We start from the raw sequence: 18,592 nt of genomic DNA, 5'->3' as shown, positions 1-18,592 counted from the left end.
ACAGAAGATAAGTTTAGCAGAAGACCTGTGTACATCTCCAAATCTTATTCTCCTCCTTCTTCCCTGTAGACAGCCACTTTTCTAAAGTGGGGGTTTAACTTTCTCGTCTATATACTCAGGAATAAAATATAGTAGGTATTGTTTCTTTCTAAGTAATGGTATTACAGCAGGATTATTGCTTAATATATTAGTGTGTGTGTGTGTGTGTCTGCAGCAGGCTCATTGTCCCTGGACGAGCCACCATGTCATCTTTAAGATATTAAACCTTCCCAAGCATGAACATGATATGCCTTTTCACTTCATTCTTCTTTTAAGTCTTTCACTTTTTGTAATTTCCTACAGAAAGGAACATCTTTTATTGAAATTTTCCTCCCTATGCTCCAAATCAGGATGATCCTGATTTAGTGGGATTTGAAACTTCTATAATTGAGGGGCCCTCTTTGAGAAAAATAGGACAATATTACAAATAGAAATTGTCCACTGCCCCCTACTTCCATCCCAGAGGAGACCCTGCAAGTGAAGGGCCCTGAAACTTAAACTTCATTAGCTTCACAGTAAATCTGCCCCTAGATGCTATGGTTTTCTTTATTATGGTGAATATCTTTGAAACCTGCTTACTTTTTAAAATGCTAGTGATTTTTGCATTGTTCTCAGAAATTTTTCATCTTATTAATTCCGATGCTTTGCCTGTAGTGTCTTTTGGGTTCTCCACGTAGACAATTAGATTATCCACAGGGAAAGGCAATGCTGTCTCTTAATTTCCTATGTTTGTGTCAGACATGGCAAAGCAACAAATGCCTTTAAAAATAGTATAAGACAGAATGCCAATTAAAGTTAATCACCGGAACAAAGCTGAAGTCTGTGCGCTCTCAAAGGAAAACATAAACATAAGTCTGTCTCTATATAAAGTTCCCACGTACACACACACGTATGTACATATGTAACATTTTCTAGGTGTGATTTACTCTAGATTCACTGAGCCTTGGTATTCATAATCATATTTCTTTATACTTAATACCAATTTCTATCCACTAACTACCACTTTCCTTTCAATAGAAGTTGATTTGCATTTCAGATTGTTAAAAATTATTCATTTAAGGTAGACGGTTGGTTGGTTTCTATTTAGGACACAGAAAAACTAGTATGATTTTACATTAAACTTTTAAATTCTTTTTTTTAAATGAAGGTGACTCTAGACAATAGCAAATGTATTTGTTTGTGATTTGGTGTTTTTTCCAAGGTTAACGATTTTCCCAGAAGGAGATAGTTGGTAGACAAAAGAGAAAATTCTAAAAGCTCTTAATCCTTTATAGATAGTGACTTTTACCTGAAGATACTGAGTATATAACTTCTGCATTGTTCCCCTCATCAAGATCCTTTGCAAACACAGTTGTAACCAACATATTTACTGGTTGACCTTCCAGAACCTGTTATTTAAAAAAAAATGGGTTACAAATTAGTAAAATTTTACAAACAAATATTAGTGAGTCTAAATGAAAGAACACATTACTACTAATCATTTTTTAAATTATTTTAAAATCCACATATAATTCAAATGTCTACCATATAAAAGTCATAAGGGTGTAAATCAATGAAAAGAATCCACATTACAAATTTAAGTCTTTTACTCAATTTGAACACATCATCTGCAGCATTTGAACTAATTTCAAGGGAAAAAAGGGAAATCAAGTTGACTAAACAATCTTAGATTTTGGATGTATTTTAAGAATACTAACATCTTCTCATTCATCATCTTTCAGGACATTTTGTTAAAGGTCTAAAATACGCTAAAGACAAACACAAATCTTTATTTCAGGAAACATACCTCATAGAGGAAATATACATCACTAATTAATAGGAATTTTCCTGGAATATTGAAATGTACATGTGGTGTTGAACTTCATGTTAGACTGCTACCTCCCAATTAAGCTATGGAATATTTTCATGATATAATTAAAGCCACAGGATATTTTAATGAGATAATTAAAATCATAAGGATGATATCATAATGCTATGTTTTGGTAGAGTTTTCTTTAAATACGGCTTTGGAAATTGAGTTTAAAGTTATTAACTTTCTCAATACCTTTTTTGAATTGTTCAATATGCATATCTGAGCACAATTTGAATGTCCAATTCAATTGTTTTGGAGTAATAGCTTCCAAACTTTTTATTCATATAACCCACTCATTTTTTAAAAAGTTTGAGTAGCTCCAAGATATATTTATTAATTATGTATGTGAACTAATATGCTAATTTATTATGTACATTATAAAACATACAAAATCATGGAAACAAAAAAGATGAGATAATATAAATGTAATTAGAAGTTTCTGCATGTGCCCAAACGGGTCAAATGTCATCATCTCTGGATGCACGTCTCTCCGCTTTAGAGGTACAGATGGTTCTCTTGTCTCTAACTAACCATCTTAGAGATGTGTGTCAATTGCCCATAAGGAGCCCTGCACAAAGAGATCCCTGCAAATTACTGGAAAATAAACTCACACCTGAGCATTCCTGATAATGGGGAACTATGATGTTTGTACACAATGGCCAGAACTGCATTATCAGCAAACAATTGGATGTGTGATCCCAAATGGCACATATAACCATTTTCTTTTTTAAAAATTTGTGGGGTTTTCTTGACATGAGCACAATTTCTAGATCTTCTAGAAATGTATGCATTGCCGTACCAAGACTGATTTGATAAATTCACACTTTTTACCACAAGATGGTGCTCAAAACAAATGGCTAAGAATACTGCAAAGTCACTGCAAGGCTGCTTCACGCCACAGACCTTGATGTGTAATTCCTTTCCAGGGAGGCACTGTGGGAAATATGGTCTGTTATCATTGATGTCGGTGACGGAGACATAAACCACCATGGTGGCGTTTCGCGGTGGGGAGCCATGGTCCGTCACCAGGACAGTCGCCTCATGGTGCGCCTGAAGCTCGTGATCCAGTGCCACCCAAGTGATAAATTCACCTGCGGAACACAGAGTAGAACAAAAGAGGCTGACGATGTGTACCGGAATTTTGGCCTTATGAACTACATGCAAAACTAATTCGCAGGAAGGAAAATCAGATATAAAGCTCTGCATCAAAGCACGACTCCCCCGCCCATGTGCATTAGTAGCTTGGCTCTACTGTTGAAAGAATTTTCCGAAGTTTCTTCTGAAAACGCCACTTTAAATTTGGCATTCTTTGTATTTCAAACGATCTACCATCAATCACTTGAACCAAAAAATGAATTAATAAAAACAAATGATAAAATACGCTGTGGGAATTTAGTAATAATTGAGAAGACAAAATTGCAGCACGTCCCTCTTCCTGCTGCTATATGGGAAAGTGGAAAGCACCTCAGCTCTGACCTCACAAGTTCTGGGTTTGGGTCCCAGTTTCTCCACCTCAGACATGGAAGTACCTCTCTGAACCGACTCCTTAGGGCTATCGGAAATAAATACCATCATAAATTTAAAAGCTGTAGGCTGTAAATTATTACAAATGTGGCAGCTGTTATCAATACTTTAAAATGATGGCAAAACATCTTCCTAAAAATCAAAAGCATTCCTTAGGCAATGGTTTGTCCTTTATATATACACAGTTATATTTATTGCTGCCTCACAAAATATATGTGTAGTGATGGACAGTGACTTCCCAAATAATTCTTAAAGCTTTACAAGCCTTGTTTCACACAATCTTGCTCAGAACTGTCTTATGGGCAACTTCCCTCACCTTCAGCCATGGGGACTCAGGCACAAAAATGTTAGCTGCCTCTGACTTCAGAGGCCAGGGCTCTCTCCGCTAGCCCAGCCCCTGCTGTGGAGTTCCACCAGGCCTTAATTTCCTCACTGTTTATGAAAATATTTATTTCTGAGAAAGGAAACATGAAACAGCTACCACCCAACATTGCTATTTCTAAGATTTTTTGCCCTTTTCATCCAAAAGAAATGACAGTGTATAAAACAAAACAAACAGTGAATTCAGGAACAAAAAGAAAATTCATGTTTGGGTAAGTTGCTGAGTTAAATGCAGTGTTTATTATATTTGTTTATTCTATAAACTACATTTACAGAGTGTTTACTCTAAGTGTGATTTTAACAAATATCCCACACATCACGACTGCATTTTTAATGTTCCAAACTCTACTGCTCCTCTGAAAACCCTAACTCCTGAATGGCAAACAGACTTCTATTTGATGAACCAACTCTGATTGACAGGTAGCAACTGTTTGGGAGTCAGTGGTGAAAAAGACTGTGAGGCTCGGCCTCGGGCTGGGATGGCAGATGCCATCGCAGGCTGCCATGGGAGCTCGAGTCCCAGTCTCTATGAAGTCTGCTCGGAGCACCAGGCAGTAGAGGACGGGCACGCCTGCCGTGCTCTGAAGGGTGCCCTCCAGCCCTGCATTGCCGTACTGTACGCGTTCCTGGTGAGTGGGAAGGTTTACAAGTACGCGGTCCTCCAGGCCCCTGCTCCACTTTGACTCTTTACCCCTCAGAGTGGAGGACAGGGAACACGTCAGGAACTCTCTCCTCTCTTCGTGGTAAGGATACTGAGCTCTGAGGTTAAGGTACTTGCTTAAAGCCATACAATAATTCTAGGAATGGCCACTGGTCTTCTGAATCTGGACGCTGGACTAATTGTAGCAGAGAGAAGATCATGGGGAGACCAACCTCATATTTTAATTTACTTCAAAAAACATAAATTGCCGCGTGAAATAGAAAACCTAGAAAATGATCTGGCATATAGAAGTAAAGAGCAAGCAGGCAGTTTGCGCCCTGCAGAGCGCGTCCCAGCTTGGAGCGAATGGGAGCTGAAATCCAGCTTGCAGTGGACTTGGCGAGTCATGTGGCCTGGTGTAAGGCTCCAACTGCTGGAGGAAGGGGCACCTTTTCCTAATGCACACAAGAGGCACTTGAGAATCAAAGCTCGAAGTTAATCAGAAAGGAATTCAAATTTGGTCTCACTAGAGGGCAGGGGCATCAGTTACAAAGGCTACGACATACATGGTGCTTCCAGAACTGTACAAAGCGGTGTGACCTCTCACTTCCTTCTAGCTCCACGCCCTGGGGCACGTTACTTGAGCTATCTGAGTCTCAGTGTTCCCAGCTACACGGCTGCAGTAGAAACATATTTCATTCGTAGGTGGTTGCCGGAATTAAATAAAGTCCTTGCAAACTTTTTTTCACTCTTTGTTCTTTTTTACTTTTATTACAATATAAATTTTAAAATATAATAACTCTTTTATATTTAACTTCATAATTAAGACTTGAAAAAAAAACTCAGTGTAAATATTTGCCCTTTCCCCATGGTTCCCTTATCAAAATAAGAATGGGGAAATAAATCAATAGAGTGATTTTGAAATCTTAACTAATGGATTATTTTCCAGTTTTACATCGATGGTACTTATATTTTATAAAATATTATTTGACATTTTTTAAAAAAATCTACAAACTAAAAATAATGGTCGCGGGGAAAATTAGACTTTACACAAGGATTTATTCAGTCCAGTTCTGACTGGACCTCTAATTCAGAATAAGAACCATACGGTGCCCATATGTGGGTGTGAGGCAAGAGAAGCATGAATCATTATAGGTAAAATTCTATCCAATTTGACTTCATTTTAAAATCACAATACTATAATCAAATAAGATATTTACTAAAAACTGTTAATTTTAACTATATGTCTGTAATAATATTATAACTAAAAGATTTGAGTTTTGTCAATTCCAACACTAAAGGAATAAGTGGAAGCTACAAAATGCTACCTGTATTAGGATTCATCTTGAAGAATTTTCCATCAGACAAAAGGAAATATGACAGCTGTCCATTCTTTCCCGAGTCTCTGTCAATTGCTGTAATTTTGCCTATTACCCCTTGGGGAACAGGACTCTCCTCGACTTTCAAAAACAACACATCATGCAAGAAGGTAGGGGAATTGTCATTCTCATCCAGGACATGAGCAATTACTGAAGTGCTCACATTTTGCAACAATCTGTCCTCAGGGATCCGGGCAAACACTCTAAAATTATATGTTTGTGTGGATTCGTAGTCTAGCTGTCGCCGCAAATAAATCCAACCTGTGTAAGGATGGACGCCAAACACAGCAGAGTCTGTGCTGGGTTCCAGTGAGTACAGAGGCTGCAAGGCTGCGTGCTGTGGGCCAAGTGGGTGGGCCTGTATTTGCAGTATTTGGGTCATCAGCGAGAGAGATTCACTAACTTCCACTCGATAGACCAAATTTTCAAAAGTCAAAGATGGGCTTCGTTCTTGTTTTTCAATCACGACTGTAAGCACTAAAAGGGATGCCCGAGGAGGAACACCGAGATCCTGGGCCGTGAGAGTTAGCATGTACTTCGAGGGCACATCACCTCCCAGACTCTCATTGAGGTACACCATACCAAGCCCTGAGTCAATGGCAAAGACGTTTGGATTCTGGCTTGCAATGGCATATTGGATGAATCCATTCTGCCCACTGTCCTTGTCTTCTGCACGGGCGTGGTACAAGGCTGTGCCAGGCAGAGTGGTTTGGGATATTTTAACCTCATCAGAGGTTTTGGGAAACACTGGATGGTTGTCGTTGACATCGATTACAGTTATGTTGACCTCTGTGCTGCTGCAGGCTGGGGAACTGCCGAGCTGTGCCTGGACTGTGAGCACTACCACAGGCTGCGTTTCATGATCCAGAGGCTTCTGGGTTCGAATGGTGCCCAGCCATGGGTGAATAGAGAACTTTCCATCCAAATCACCAGAAGAGATTCTATAAAAAATTGGCTCTGAGGAATCTGAAAAAAAAAAAAAAGAAAAGAAAAAGCAATCACTGTATGCCAAAAGAATGTGCCTACGGGAAACACTGAAAACTGAAAGCACTGATATATACTATGTTCATGGAAAGTACTATGCAATGTCTTCTATATTCCTCAGCTCTCCACAGCCTGTTGGAAAGTGGACACATGGTTTAAGCTGTAATTAGTGGACAAAGGCAAAGTCCAATTGACAGTGAGCCAGCCACAGGTTTCACTATCTTCCATCATTCTTGGATTAAGTAAAAGGGAAAGATATTCAGATAATAATCTGGATGCCTGTTTTATATATTTGAGGAAGCCAAGTTAAGTTTAAGTTGATGTTTCTCCATGGTATCTACCTGTGAAATGACAGTACCCCCTACAAAAATTAAAGGAAGGAGAGAGGATGGAAAAAGATGGGACTGGGAGTAGGACAGACCTTTGGACGAATAATTCACTTCTAGGGGTTTATCTTGTAGAGAAACCTCTACAAGTCATAAAAGGATATTTGCTTGACCACATTTGGACTAGAAAAAAACGATTGTAAATAATTCAAATTGATAGCAAAAGGTAAAAGTTTAAATAAAACATGTTCTATACCTAAGTTGAAATACTTTGCAACCTTTACTTATTTATTTATTTTGAGGAAGATTAGCCCTGAGCTAACATCTGCCACCAATCCTCCTCTTTTTGTTGAGGAAGACTGGCCCTGAGCTAACATCCGTGTCCATCTTCCTCTACTTTATACGTGGGACGCCTACCACAGCCTGGCTTTTGCCAAGTGGTGCCATGTCCACACCCGGGATCCGAACCGGCGAACCCAGGGCCGCTGAAGCGGAATGTGCGCACTTAATCACTGCACCACTGGGCCAGCCCTGCAACCTTTTTTTTAATTAGACAGAATGATGTCCAGTTACTTGGAAAACTGTCCACAATATATAAAGTGTGAAGAAAAAGGTGGTTGTAGAACAACAAAGATAGTAGGCTACATTTTCATAAAAAAAAATTTAAGAAGTATACATATGTGTTTTTGGGAGTGGGTTATAGGAGATGTATGCTTTCTACATTACAATTATTCTGTATTGTTTTAAACTCTTTTAAAAGTACCTATTACTTTTGTGAGTAGAAAAAAATTGTAGGATAGAAATAATGTTGAAAGAACAAAGAGCGAAGCACAGATTGTGTAGTCTCCATTTTTCTTGCATGGAGAAAAAGAAAGATTTAGTCAAGATTGTACAGCCTAAGAAAATAAAGGAAATATTCCAATAATGGATTTCAATCTAGCGTAAGAAGTAAACACTTACTCAAGGACTCTTTCGCTTTCACTGTTCCCACAGGACTGTCTTCGGGCACATCTTCATAAACTGAGAAAGTATACTTAGGCCTTTCAAATTCAGCGGGTGCCAGAGTGGTCTGAAGAATGTGTATAGTGACATCAGCATTAATGACCGAAGTGAGCCCACCACCATCTCGAGCACAGACCATCAACAAAAGCGCAGTAGATTCCAAATGACTAAGAGGCGACGTGAGGTAAATAATTCCTGGGTAGGGGAAAGAAAGAATTAAAAAACAGATAACATGCAATCAATACTGATGAGCAACAGTAACATCTGATCTGTTAATTCTACTGTGATGGTTAATTTTAAGTATCAACTTGACTGGGCCATGGAGTGCCCAAATATTTGGTCAAACATTATGCTGTGCATTTTTACGAGGGTGTTTTTAGATGAGGCTAACATTTAAACGGGTAGAGTGAGTGAGGATAAACCTCATCCAGTCAGCTGAAGGCCTGAATAGAACAAAAGGGAGATTGCTCCTGCCTGAATGCTTTCCAACTGGGACATTGGTTTTTTCCTGCCATCAGAATTGAACTGAAACCTTGGCTTCTCCTGAGTCTTAAGACTGCCAGCTTTCACTAGAACCACACCATTGGCTCTCTGGGGTCTCCAGTTTACCAACTCACCTGCAGATCTTGGGACTCGTTAGATTCCATAATTACATGAGCTAATTCCTCATTACAAATCTCTTTATATCTATACCTATATCTATATCTATATCTATATCTATATCTATATCTGTATATCTTCTGTTGGTTCCATTTCTCTGGAGAAGCCTGACTAACACATCTACTTTCCAGTCAAAGAACTTGAGCATATTTGCAAAGTGATGGTCCAAATTCTGGGGATAAGAGTGACAAGTTAGGCCTATATATACTTGGTGAGTATGAGAGGAGAAGGTATTAATGGTTAAGCCGAGGAGAGATCCAGTAATGCTGAGAGAACCAATTATTTAATATTATTAATACTACCCTTTAGTGTGCTTGTTTGAAAACATGAAAACAGATCTAACATAACACTTAAGAAATGAGCATGTTAGTTTTATTTAATGAGAAAGAAAAAACATGCGAGCTCATTAAATCAATTTGCGTACAAGTAAATATGGCTGAACTTTATGGAATCTGTCACAATACCACTGGCCATAAGTATTAGTTAAATGAAGGAATACTGCAGTTTGCCAGTTAATGAGAAGCTGGCAGAAACATCAGAATTATCAGTTTTCTAGGCATAAAAAAGGTGACATCATTCAATTTCTTTGCTTTTCGAAGTCAAAATATGCCCGCTTACTACCCAAATCCTTGTTCCTAGTTCTATTAGAAATTTAGTGAAATATGTCTTATTTCTCTTTGGCATAATACATCACCAATAAGTGAAGTCAAATATTTTGTCTGACCTGCTCCAGGCACAAGATCCCCATTTTCTTTAAGAGTTCTTTATCTAATATGATTTTAAGTCATTTCACTCATGGTTCCTTTCTCCTGAACATGCTCCAAGTTGATCAGTGAATACATAGTTCCAGATACAATCTGACTATTATGAAGAAAAGTACAAGCACTCCTTACTAGAATACTTATAAAGTATTAATTTAACCAAGTGTTACTATACCAGCTTTTAGCAGCCATATTAAAATTTGGGTTCATATTGATTTGGCGGTCCACCAAAGCGCTCAATAGTCATCAGACATATTTCTAAGTCAGATCTTTTCCATCTGTTATTGATGAGCTTCAAAAATTATTTATCATTAAAATCTATGTTTGATTAAAAAATAAAAATCAAATGATACAGAAGTGTCTGTCTATAGAAGGGAATGAAAAGTTCCTCCACCCCAATCACCCCCGCTCCCCGGGGTATATATTCTTCCAAAGTTAATTCAATTCCAATAACAGAGAAAGTTTTAAAGGTTTTATTTTCCACTCTTGATGATTACGACAATGAAAAGATTAACGTCTGCCCAACTAGACCACAAGCTGGTCTTCCTGCCTCCAGATTGACTCCTTCTAAACCATTTTTCATACTTGTATTAGAATAGTCTTCCTAAAGTTCAAATCGATGCCTCCCCAAATTTTCAGGGTGAATGCCTTATCTTAATATATACCAAGCCATTCGTAAACTAGCCCTTTTCCATCTCTGTCGCCTTATCTCATCACTCACATACAGCACCCTTTGCTCTTGGCACAGTGAACCATTTCTAATTTCCAGAATAGACCTTGCTCTTTTCCATCTGGATTGCCGCATCCTCTTTCTGGAGCAACTTCCTCACCTTCTTTGACTTAATGATTTCTAGTCATATTTTAAAGCACAGCTCAGGTCCCACCCGGGGCAGGTGGCTCTCTTCTACCCTCTACTTTGCTTTACCTAGCACTCTTCTGTGATCCCATAGTCACCTGTGTCCATACGCCTGTTATAGATTCAACACATTGTACTTGAATTAACAGTTTTTATCTTTCTTATCATTCATTCATTTACTCAATGATTTATAAATAAAATCAAAAGATAACATTTTGAAAATGTATAAACAGCAATTTAGTATCCATAATAAATGAAGAGTTCTGCAATGAAGATGAAAAATACAACTAAACCAAGAGTTAGGTTAGCAATTGGTAAGGACAGATAATTCAGATAATAAAGAAGAAAGTGTTAATAAATATGATAATGCTCAAACTCACTAAAAATAACAGACATATAAAATTAAAATAAGCACTTCTCGTTTTTACCTCTAATGTTTGCTAAAATTTTTAAGTGATGAGACCCAAGGCTAATAAAGCATGGGATATTTATGTACACCATCCAAAAGGCACTTTGACAATATTTATCAAACTATAAATTGTTCATATTCAACATCCTAAAACTCTACCCTCTGCTTACATAAGTAGGAAATAAATGGACAGGATGTCTTTTGCAATACTGCAAATGACTTTAATATCTATCAAGAAAAGAATGAATGGTTTGATCAATTGTGGTATACCATAGAATACCATGGAGGATCCAAAAAGAATGAAGAGGGTACACGTTTTATTTAGAAAGATTTTATGTGCTACATTTTATATGAAAACAAGTTGTAAAAGTAAATCTATGATATCAACCCACTGTGTTAAAAAAATTTAGTATATTGCATAAACATTTTAAAAATGAAAGGATATCTCTACTGTGAAAAATTCATGAAGTGCTGCTAAGTGAGAATGTTAGATTAGAGAACACGTAAAGTAGAATCGTAAATGCTGACACGTATACTCTGTACACATAGAGAGAAATGGGCACACTGGAAACATGGAAGGATCTGAACAATTATAGAGAGAGGTCATCTCTGTGGGTTGAGATTATGCACTTTCTACTTCTTACATTCCTATGGTTTTAATGAGCATATGTGCTATGGACTGAATTGTGTTCCCATAAAATTCACACATTGAACCCCTAATCCTTAGTGTGGCTGCCTTTGGAGTAAAGAATTAATTAAGGTTAAACAAGGTCATAAGGGTGGAGCTCTAACTCTATAGGGTTGGTGTCCTTCTAGAGGAGACACCCGAGAGCTTGCTGTCCCCCCACCCCGTGAGAGCACAGCGAGAAGGCAGCCCTCTGTGAAACAGGAAGAGCTCCCACCAGGAACTAAATAGGCCAGCACCCTGACCTCGGACTTGCGGCCTCCAGAACTGTGAGAAATAGAGCTATAAAGGAAATGCATACTATAGTGAGGATTTAAACTGGACATTAAAATGTGTGTCTTTAAAAATAACTGCACGAAACTCTTCTCTAAAAATAAGATTCTTAGTATGTAGAAAGCTTCAATGATGTATATCAATGGAAATTTCAGAACCAGCAAATGAGTATATTCAGGAGGGCTGTATTCAATTAAATGAATCCCTGAGGTTGAAATAAACATGCTCTGCAGAATTATCTACATAAAACTGCTTGGACATGTGATTCCCAGATACAAACAAAAATAATTTACAAATACTTAAATTGCCAGCAAAATGTGCCACAATAACATATGGTAAATTGTGAAATCTAATAAAATAAATATCCGTACTATATTCACTGCTATTGAAAAGCATTTTATCTCTGGTGAGAATCATTTTATTTAATGACCCCCAGCCCTAAAGCCCCAAACTGGTATTTTGAATTGAGATAATTTAATAATAAAGTTTGGTGTCTCAATGATTTGACAATAGGGAACAAGCAACAAAACATAGCTTATATGTTATTTCATTATTTTATCCTTGATACTGTGCAGGATGTTACTCCATGTGACAAAATTAAGAGTGTTGTTATTTCAACAACATTTCACTGATGAATGTCTATCATGTCATATTACAGGTTCTCAACTAATTTGAAAGAAGGGAAAAGGGAAGAGAAAGGGAGACACTGCCAAAGATAGAATATTATATAAATTTAACTGTCAAGAACCTTCACCCTTAAGAAACATATACAAACTGATCAATAACTAAATGTAATGCTGACAAAATCGGTACAAGAACTTTCAGTCATAGGTGAGCATGAGACACACTTAAAGTTATATGTAAACAGCAAAGCACCACACAAATGTTAACTATTATAAAGAGGGCTTAGCTTAGAACCCTGCATATAGGAGCCACTCAGGGAAACGAATTTATGTGGGGGAGGGTCAGGAATCCTATTTCCAAAAGGTAAGTGCCTTAAGAAAAAAAAAAGTTTTCAAGCCTTTTAAAACAAATGACATTATATAAGTGCCCGACCATACAAAGTAAATCCTCCCAATCTCAGTTTTTCACTAGATTTTGAAAAGAAAATGCCCATTATCTTACTCCTCCATGTCTCATTTCATAGAAGTCTTAGAAGTAAGCCCAATACTCTAGGTTGTCTGTATCAAGATATTTTATATATATATATACATATATATATGCACACACACATATATATTCAAATACACGTTTATACACACCTACACATACATGTACACGTATGTATGTGTGTGAATATATATAAATATATATATATAATATAAATGCTAATCTACTCCAAATTGCTCTGTAATGATGGGATAGTCAGCACTGCATGAACAACAAGCCTGTTCCTCAACTGCCATGCTCCAGGTAAGTTTTCCACACCATCGTGAACTGAGCTGATTTCTGTGTATGCCCACAGACTAACCACTTAACCCTGTCACGGTTTTGCCTTCCTTATCTATTAATTAGGATGAGGATAATCCCTCAGTAACCTCAGACACAATTGGTTCCCGTCTGAAAGTGTTCAATTCTTGTGTTAACTGTTTATAGAAGCCCAAAATTTTAGGATTTTTAAAATTTTTCAAAAAAGTTTCCATTAAACGAAAGCATATACACAACTAAGAATAACTACCTGAAGGCAAGCAACACAGCTGATAAATGCACTAGTCTTTGAACGTGCAGGGCTTTGTTGCACTGATATAAAACAGCCCACAAATCAGAAAGACCAAAGCAGGGCCGCTAGGCCATTTATTAGTAAATACACATACTTATATACTCAACATCCGCTTCTGCTTTTTAAATATATTAAGTGTACCTGTTTCAGTCAGGAACCAATCAGGCAAACAGAAACCACACTAGGAATTTTACAGGATATTTAATTAAGGGAACTGATTACATGGGTACGGGGAAGCTAAAGAGGACGAAGTGGAGGATAAGTAATAACTGCAGGAAGCAGTGACCTCTAGGGCTGCAGGAACAAAAAGGAAGAGGTGAGGTACCACCTCTACAAAAGGAAGCGGAGGATGAGCGGCAGCGGGTCTCAGAGCTCTGGGGTGGCACTGCGTGGATGGTACCCAAAGCTCCAGAGCATCCTCCTTGCAGCTGATACGCAAGTGTCTCAGGAAGTGACTCACAACTGGTGTTCAAACCTTCAATGGGCATGGCCAGCAGATGCTCAGATCACCACACTGTGGCTGCTGTCACCATGGAGGAGGCACAGGGCAGGGGATGCTCACCACCCAAGCGGGCACTCTTCGCATGGTACATCTGACGGTGGCACTTCTGAAGAGAATGCATTCTCACATATAGGAGACATAAGAAGTCAATTAGATACATGAGGGAAATTTTGGGACAGAGATAAAACCGTATGGCAACAAGAGGAGAAACACTGAGAATCTATAAAGGAATAATTTCTAAACTGACAGCAGAGTTCTCAATGGCAACAACAGATGTCCGAAGTTAATCAAATACTATTGTGAAAGTTCTAAAAGAAAACAGCTGCCTATCTAGAATTTTCTACTCAGATAAACTGTTTTAAAGAATGAGCATTGTGTCAGTCAGTGTTTGCCAGAGAAACAAAACCGATAATATACGTACATATATAAACAGCAAGGTTTATTTTAAGAGATTCGCTTATGCAACCGTAGGGGCTGGCAAGTCTGTGATTGCAGGGCAGGTCAGCAGGCGAGAAATTCCTGTAGGAGTCAATACCACAGTCTTGAGTTTAAAAGCATTCTAGAGGTAGAATTCCTTCTTCCTTGGGGGACCTCAGACTTTTCTCTCAAGGCCTTCAACTGATTGGATGAGGCCCACCCACATTAGGGAGGGTAATCTATTTTACTCAAAGTCTACTGATTTAAATGTTAATCACATGTAAAAAATACCTTCAAAGCAATACCTACATTGATGTTTGACCCAAAACTAGGGTCATAGCTCAGTTGACTCAACACACAAAATTAACTACCACAAACATAAAATAAGACCAACACAGACAGATAATTTACCTCTTACAAACCACCCCTGAAAGAACTACAAAAGGGAACAACTGTTTTGTGGCACCAGGTACACTGACTAACCCTCCTCATGAAATGAAGCACTGCAAAAATATTTTAAAATGCATCCTCTTATGCACATCAATAAGCTGACAATAAAGAAGGCAAAAAATTAAGTAATGCCAGGAACCCAGAGAATAAGCAGCATCCTGAATTTAGCTCTGGGCTTCAGAGTATTTGCCAAACCCTAGTGTCCTTGAAGTTTTTCTTTCAATGACTTTACGGAGCTCAGAGGACAGAAGACAAGACCAGAGCCTTTGGAGATGGGAGCAGGTTGGAGATGGACAGCCTCACAGGAGTTCCTCCAAGAAAATTAGGTCCACAAAGATGTCAACGTCAGGGTGAGCTTGAAATCAACCCCTGCCCCCACAGAGGACTTCGAAGAAAATTGCCCAACTTGAAACTTGACGCTAAATAGAGCAGGTAAAAATTTTTCCTTTGAGAATTCCTAAACGTAAACCAGCCTTCACACTAGTTTGTAGCCTGAATTCACAATACAGGATGACGTGAAAATTTTCAAGCCAAGAATTTTGTCGATAACTGGTACTTCCCTAGGGCACTTGAGCAAGAGAAGCACAAACAGTTTCCAGAGGAATCTACCTTTATCTCCAGGGCTCAAAGAAGTCTCTCAGCTAAAGATCCAAGCCCTCAGTAAAAAAATCACAAGACACCTGAGGAAATACGCTAACAGGAGTGAGACCGGGTACCAAACCACTGCTATATATTATTTCCATCACAATAGTCATAGCTTTTGACTTCAGTTGTTATTTATCCTAGTATCTCCCCATGTCCTCTCGCCTGAATTACAGCTCTGTACGTCTTTCTAAGTGGCACTTCCTCCGGGGCATTTGTTAATTTGACATCAGTTGGACAATCAATCACTGAGTCAAAATTAAGAAATTATGTATGACATCCTCTTTCATTAATAAATCAAATTAGTCACCATTTCTACATTATTTTCCTCTTAAAATATCCTCGAATTAGTTCCTACCTCTCTGTTTGTATTACCACCTCCTTAGTACAAACCTCATTACTTTCCCCCTGGATTATTATAATAATAATTACTATTGTATATTATCTGTTAATTAACATATGTCACCTGTTCAAATTTTCAAGTCTTACAATCTACCTAGCACACTCTACCAGGGTAATTTTCCTTAAATATCATTTTCACCACAACATGCTAGTGCTCAAAACCATTACATCATTCCTTGTTTCCTGTAATAATCAAGTTTAAACTCTGTCATGCTTTTAAATTCCTCCATAAGCTACCCTACTCAACACAGCGTCTCATTATTCTGCAGCCCGTCTCTCTACTTCAGATATGATCAATCTCCTGCCATCATAAATAGGTGCAACAAGGATGATGGCAAAGCATAACTCATGGATGCAATTGTAAAGTGACTTGATATTTTTTCTACTATTCAAATTTATTTTGTATGGCTAAGTGTTCTCTTCTGCCTCTAAGTGAAAATTCAGGAAGCTCCTACAACTTCTTCAGTTACTATCAATCAACTAAAATTTCTTCTGTTACTTTAAGTCATGAAACAGTTTCCATTTAATCACTAGAACATAAAGGTCTGGGGGAAGCCCCATGGCATAGTGGTTATGTTCAGTGCACTCCACTTCAGCAGCCCAGGTTCGTGGGTTTGGATCCCAGGCACAAACCTATACCACTCAGCAGCCATGCTGTGGCAGTGACCCACATACAAAATAGAGGAAGATTGGCACAGATGTTAGCTCAGGGCTAATCTTCCTCAGCAAAAAATGAAAAAGAATATAAAGGTCCACATAATAATTGAAACTTTTTTTTTTTTTTTTTTTTTTACCCAAAGGCAGCCTTTTTTTTTTTTTTTTAAAGATTTTATTTTTTTTTTTTCCGTTTTCTCCCCAAAGCCCCCCGGTACACAGCCATGTATTCTTCGTTGTGGGTTCCTCTAGTTGTGGCATGTGGGACGCTGCCTCAGCGTGGTCTGACGAGCAGTGCCATGTCCGCGCCCAGGACTCGAACCGACGAAACACTGGGCCGCCTGCAGCGGAGCGCGCGAACTCAACCACTCGGCCACGGGGCCAGCCCCTAATTGAAACTTTTTTTAAAGTTCAGGTGGGGCACATGCTGCAGGTCAGAGGTAACTGACTTCTCTTTTTCCTCATCTGGCTTGCTTCAAACCTCTAATCTGAGGTGGCCTTAATGAAGGTGAACACAGCTCTCTTTGATTGTTCACTTACTGCTACCCTGTCTCCTGAAAAGCTAGCAACACTGAGAGCTTCTCCCTCTGGCCTTCTCTGGGCAATATCTAAAACAACTCCACACCAGCTATCTCTGTGGCAAATGACCCACACCCAAGAGAAACCGTTAAGTACTCTTTGCCCCTACAAACTCCTGGAGTGCAGTTTGTCTCCACTCCAGAAACCTCTCCTTTCTCCTCCTGTCAGTCATTCCCCCTTTAGATTCCTCAGGTAAGAGACAGATGTGAGTCTGTTAGCCCCAAACTGCAGGAAAGCATACTAAGCTCTCTGAGGAGTCAGAAAGATGTAGGTACCCTGCCTGGGGGAAAACACGCAAATCAACAGCGGCTTTCTCCAAATTATCAGCCCTTTTATCTCCAATTTATCAATCCTCCAGACCTTTGACAAGGTGGGTAAAGTTTAGGAAAATAATAAAGCTCATTTTCAGGTGCCTCCTTTGTTAATTCTGCATAAAGTCTGGCATCTCCGTGGAATGTGGAATTTACTGTATTCTTAGTGACTCAGCCCAAACTTATATTTTAATTTCTTGTTACAAATGCTTAGTAATACCCATCTTCACATCTTCATTTATGTTGTTCAATTCTCCTGAATCACTATCCATTCTTCCCCCTCTTGCTTGTCCAAACCTGAGTTATCCTGTGAGGTTCAGCTCAAGTTCCATGGTCCATAATCCCTTCCTAGACTAATCTAGATCTTCCAGAGCTCTCTTTTGAAGTCCCCCATTATCTGTAGTCATTCCTGTCATCAGTACATGGAGTCTGCCCTTGACATTTCTATCTCATGGAAGGCAAATACCAAGTCACCTTAATGAGACAGTGTGCCTCTATGGCCTACAAACTTGATTGTACCTGAGATGCGAAGATTTCTTTTAAAAATGTACTAATCCAAAAGGTAGTTATGAGTCCAGGAAAAGTAGAAAAAAAAGAGAAGCAAATGTTAGGCACACACATCCAGGTCCAGGTCATAGAAGAGAAGAAAGATGTTTAGCATACAGACTTCAAGTATTTCACTCTCAGTGAAAAGCAGAGTGATGCAGAGTGCTGTACAACAGGCTCTCATATTTTTGTTCTGTTGGCAAGAACGTCTTTATTATGGGGAAGATCCATCAGGCTATTTTAACCTGGTACTACTAAACATTAAAATTATCTCATTCCCTCCTTTAAAACTCAATGCTTATAAACTTTCCCAGATCTGATTTGGCTTTCTCCATAGTGTGCCCAGAGGGAGAAGGTAGGCTGGACATGAAGCTTCAAGTATTCAGTTCTGTGATAGTTATGGTTTCTCACTGTAAGCTGATAATTGGCATTCAGTTTGATACATCAATAGAATGAGCTTGCTTAATATAAGTCTGATGATAAAATAATTTAAATATGGATCACCACCTTGTGAAGCTTCTTAGATGCCAGACAGCTGGGCTTCCTCTGGTGAAATAACTCTGTGTCTCTGTATGTTGACTTTGGGAATGTAATTATT

At 38.5% G+C, this 18,592-nt stretch overlaps 1 protein-coding gene across 1 annotated transcript in view; it reads right to left on the bottom strand.

The window, feature by feature from the left end:
• The window catches only part of DCHS2 (dachsous cadherin-related 2), a 248,773-nt gene that overhangs the window by 86,310 nt on the left and 143,871 nt on the right, over positions 1–18,592 (bottom strand). Inside the window, exons 4-7 of the mRNA XM_014737988.3 lie at positions 8,086–8,322; positions 5,765–6,781; positions 2,795–2,982; positions 1,328–1,427 (exon numbers count right to left, since the gene is read on the bottom strand). Coding sequence (XP_014593474.3) covers positions 1,328–1,427; positions 2,795–2,982; positions 5,765–6,781; positions 8,086–8,322 — 1,542 coding nt within the window. The remainder of the gene's footprint in view (positions 1–1,327; positions 1,428–2,794; positions 2,983–5,764; positions 6,782–8,085; positions 8,323–18,592) is intronic.

This window comes from Equus caballus, chromosome 2 (assembly GCF_041296265.1).
Source record: "Equus caballus isolate H_3958 breed thoroughbred chromosome 2, TB-T2T, whole genome shotgun sequence".
Taxonomy (NCBI): Eukaryota; Metazoa; Chordata; class Mammalia; order Perissodactyla; family Equidae; genus Equus; species Equus caballus.
This window is presented reverse-complemented; position numbering and strand designations above follow the sequence as displayed.